This window comes from Arachis ipaensis, chromosome B02 (assembly GCF_000816755.2).
Source record: "Arachis ipaensis cultivar K30076 chromosome B02, Araip1.1, whole genome shotgun sequence".
Lineage (NCBI taxonomy): Eukaryota > Viridiplantae > Streptophyta > Magnoliopsida > Fabales > Fabaceae > Arachis > Arachis ipaensis.
Window position 1 is genome coordinate 80406951 of NC_029786.2, and position 4594 is coordinate 80411544.

The window sequence follows — 4594 nt, forward strand, 5'->3', positions numbered from 1 at the left end:
ATGAAAAGGAGAAATGTTATTTGATAATCTGAAAAATCATAAAAATGATTCTTGAAGCAAGAAAAAGCAGTGAAGAACAAAGCTTACAGAAAAAAATAAATGCAAATAATAATAATAATAATAATAAAAGAAAGAAAGCAATATGAAGTTATTAATTTTAGTAAAAACATACTCTGGATCAAGATAACCAGCAGTTCCTTTAACAAGAGTGGTGACATGAGTTGCATCAGCATGGATGACTTGCTTAGAAAGGCCTAAGTCACAGACCTTGGCATTCATGTCCATGTCCAAGAGGATGTTGCTGCACTTTATGTCACGGTGAATGATTCGCGGTTCGCTTCCGTTGTGCAAATAATCCAATCCTTAACATTAATTCAAAAATTAGCTTGAATATGCTCATTTTGTAGCTACAACAGATTGAAATACAAATAAGTTTTAACTTATATATAATTTGTTGTTGAAAATTTTGATGTCATTTAACATTTGATTCATATACTTTACTTGGTGGGCTAAAATTTCTAAGAGTAATATTTTAAATCAATCCCTAAAGAATTTTTAGTAAGACAATTTAATTTTCAACAAGTTATATATATAGTAAATCAGTCTTTAATTTTTTATTTTATTAGTCATATCAATCTTTAGTCAAATTTTAATAAAAAATTAGACAAAATAATTTTATCATTATTTAATAAAAAGCACAACAATTCTTGAAAAATTTTTAAAATTCTCAAATAAATTTTTCTATACAGAAAAAATTAATACTCAATTTGGCCTCTAAACTTGTACGTTAGTCTCAATTTACTCTATGAAATTTTCAATTGCTTCTATTTAATTCTCAAACTTTACAAACTTAATTCACATTAGTCCTTGAAATAATTTCTGGCATAGAAACATTAATAGAGTGCTGACATGGACAATCAGAGGATATCCTAAAACGTGTAAAATGACGCCGTTTTAATTTTGGCGCTCAAATAGTCAAAAAATGAGCCATATCACTTACTTTAGGAGAAAAACTTTAATAAACACCACTTACCATGCTGTTTTTGGGTTATTTGAGTGCTAAACCAAAAATAACATCGTTTTAAAGAGTCCAATATAGCATCCAACTGCCTATTAACGTTGTTTCAGGGACTAACATAAATTGCGTTCGCAAAGTTTAGAGACTAAAAAAAGTGATTGAAACTTCAATGACTAAATTGAGACTCGCGTAAGTTAAGAGACCAAATTCAATATTATCTCTTTAAGGACTGATTTGTCTAACGAAATAAAAATTTAGAGACAGATTTACTGAATAAAATTTATTAAGGAGTAAAGTATCCAAACTAAATATTTCTTAAGAAATTACTCAATTTCTAATTGTTACTGTTTTCAAAACTTATTCCGATCCAACGTTGTACCTTTTGCTGCATCAACAGCAATTTTCAACCTCCGAACCCAGCTTAGAGAAGTTTTTTTACTCTTTGTACCTAATGGGAAAAAAAAAAAGATAGAAAAGAAAATTTATCATGATGATTGAATTGTTGGAATTATGAAGCTGTATTGAAGAATTTAGTACCATATAGGTGATCAACAAGGGATCCACCAGGTAAGTACTCATAAACTAATATTTGATGCTTTGATTCATTGCAAAATCCTTCCAAGGACACAAGATTCTGATGCCGTATGCTTGACAAAATATTAACCTGAGCTCAACACAATATATATTAAATGTCAAGAATTATAGGCAGTTAGGCACTAGAAAAGAAAAATGGTTAGAGAAGTGAACCATATAATAGAAAATTATTTATCGCTTTATATAAAGTTTAAATTGAATTAAAACAAAATATTTAAATAACAGTATTTATAATATATAGTCTAACAAATACTAATATAATATTTTATAAGATCCAAAATTGTTAATTAAATTCAGTAATTTAACCTCATTGACAAAAGAATCAGCCCCCAGTTGGGATTTGTCAGAGCGAACTTTGACGGCTACTAATTTTCCATCTGGAAGCTTTCCAAGGTAAACAGGTCCAAAACTTCCCCTTCCTATAATTTCTTTGAAATTTCTTGTTGCTAATTTAATCTCTTTGTAGGAAAACACTCTTGCTGCACCCCAGTTCCTCATATCCCTATCAGACCCTAAAATACATAAAACTTTATCAATTTAAATATTTCACATTATGCTGCACCCCTACAAATACGAATATCTAATATAAATACAATCCAAAATACAAATATAACAAAATATATTAATCAAAAAGTATATTTATATATTTATTGGTGATTTCTTAATAATGATTTTGAATATATCATTGTTCTAATATTTATATCGAAATGTGTATAAAGATATGACTGTGTAAAATATTGTATACTACCAATCAGGGACAGATTTATGTGGAATAGTATAGAGGGCAAGTACCCCACTGGATTTTAAAAAATTCTTTAGTACTCGAATATACAACAATATTATTTATTTGCCTTCACTATGCTATTAAATTTGTCCCATTACATTAAATTATTTTATTGTGATGTTATATACATTTTGTTTTTACTATCGAAATTTTTTAAATTCATCACTGCTACCAATGCATTAAAACTAGACTGTAAATATATTTGCATGAAGTAAAAGAATGCATACTTGATGTGTGTGAGGCTACTTCATGTTGCATTTTAGTCTTATATAAGAAAAGTGAAATGCTTAGTAATAGAAAGGCTAGTGTAACTCCTCCAACTACTGCTCCTAGAATGATTGCTAGGTGATGTTTATGCACATTGTGCTGATTTTCAGGAACTGTAGTGACTTGAGGTGTCTCATTTGTAGAATTGGATGAAGCATCATCACATGTGGTTGTGGAAAATGTTAGGCACAAGTTCCCTGATGCTCTGCAGAAACAAACATTTTGTGTTTTAAGGAGAAAACTGCATTAAGATTAATAAATTATGTACCTGATCTCTAAAGTAGGCTTGTTCAATGTCTGTGGTAATGGACCTTCTAGTCTATTATTTTCTAAATTCCTGCAGAAACAGAGAAAAGAAAGAAAAGGCCAAAAGGGGGAAAAATTAAACAATGAATAATAAACCTAAATCTTATTCCTAATTAAAATTTTGGGGGAACAAAATAGTCCTTCAAGATTTAAAAGTGACAATTGTGCTTCTCGCCAAACAAATTTTATTTTCTTACCATTCACTTAATAATAAGTTGTCCTTAAAAAGAACCGAGATATTAATAAAGAAATAATTCACTACTATTTTTTTGAATAATAAAAGATGAATTAGTTATTTTAAATATTAAGGAAAATTTTGTAGTCCTTATATTTTGTTGGAGATTGGTAGATTCTCTAACATAAATGAAGAGAATTGAAACAAAGGATTCATATTTTAGTTTTTGATAATTGCTCACTTACAATAAGTGGAGATCCTCCAACTCTCCCAAGCTTTCAGGCACTGTTCCTTTTAGACTATTGTTCTGCAAGTCTCTTTAACATAATGAAAAGAAATAATGTAAACAAAGGCCAAGAATTGTGGCAACATTATAATTCTGTTTCACAAACAATTTTCATTTTAATGCATTCTAAAGTGCAAACTCATAAATCAATGCAACTAAATTCACATATCAATGGTTAATCAAGTTCAATCAATTTTCGTTTCAATTAAAATAATTTCTAACTTTTAGGGAATCGGGAATGTAACTTACAGTACTCTAAGGTTAATCAAGTTCTCCAGCTCTGCACCAAAGGATATTAGTTGATTGAAACTCAAGTTACTGAAAATTTTTAGCTGTAATTAGTTTACCAATTTTTTTTTTTTAATATAATCGAATATCAAGTTCCTGATTTTAAGGCATTACAGTATCTGAAGACGTTGCAAGCTACCCAAATTTTGTATTTCACCAGAAAGAGATGAGTTGTGCAAATCCCTGATGAACAGTGAAAACCAGTTATGATTATGAGAAATTGAGTGTGAGAAAAACATAAATATAGTCTACAGTTTTAGTTGAAAGAAGATTACAATGTTTTAAGGTCTAACAAGTCACCAAATGTAGGACCAATTGATCTCAAATTTATGTTTGAAAGATCCCTGATAAAATAAAGTCACAATTAGATCACCAATGAAATAAATAAAAGTAAATACTCTTTGGTCACTGAAATATTAATGAATTACAATTTTGATCATAATTTTCACACAGTGAAACTTCACACAGATATATTCAATCCAAATTAATCTATATGTGGAAAGACCATATAGAAATTAACTATGCTACTTATACACTAAAATCAAAATTATTAGAAATTTTATTAGAACTCAAACTATAAATCGCAAATTTTACCGAATCTTGATCCTTTATAAATAAAAAGAAGAAAAAAAAGCATGGTTTGAATTTACAGACAATGATGTAACGAGGTTTCCTTGGCAATCAACGTTTTCCCAAGGAGAGGGAGAGCATGGATCATCTTGCCATCCAAGATCCAATCCAGTGGACTGCTGAATAACCTGCATTGCTGAAACTGGAATACAAATTTATCCCAGAAATGAAAGGTAATTTGCAATTTACCCCTTAACTTTGGTTTATGCACAGTTTACCCTCTAAATTTTTCAAAACGTGCAATTT

At 29.3% G+C, this 4594-nt stretch overlaps 1 protein-coding gene across 2 annotated transcripts in view; it reads right to left on the reverse strand.

Annotated features, from left to right (window-relative positions):
• The window catches only part of LOC107625523 (probable LRR receptor-like serine/threonine-protein kinase At5g48740), a 13597-nt gene that overhangs the window by 5354 nt on the left and 3649 nt on the right, over positions 1-4594 (reverse strand). The window contains exons 4-14 of one of the 2 annotated variants that reach the window (XM_021116026.1): positions 4373-4484; positions 3994-4062; positions 3833-3901; positions 3680-3748; positions 3390-3461; positions 2932-3000; positions 2624-2868; positions 1919-2124; positions 1556-1682; positions 1398-1466; positions 173-362 (exon numbers count right to left, since the gene is read on the reverse strand). In XM_021116026.1, coding sequence (XP_020971685.1) covers positions 173-362; positions 1398-1466; positions 1556-1682; positions 1919-2124; positions 2624-2868; positions 2932-3000; positions 3390-3461; positions 3680-3748; positions 3833-3901; positions 3994-4062; positions 4373-4484 — 1297 coding nt within the window. Of the gene's footprint in view, positions 1-172; positions 363-1397; positions 1467-1555; positions 1683-1918; positions 2125-2623; positions 2869-2931; positions 3001-3389; positions 3462-3679; positions 3749-3832; positions 3902-3993; positions 4063-4372; positions 4491-4594 lie in introns of both variants that reach the window. The other variant, XM_016328170.2, reaches the window with a different exon arrangement.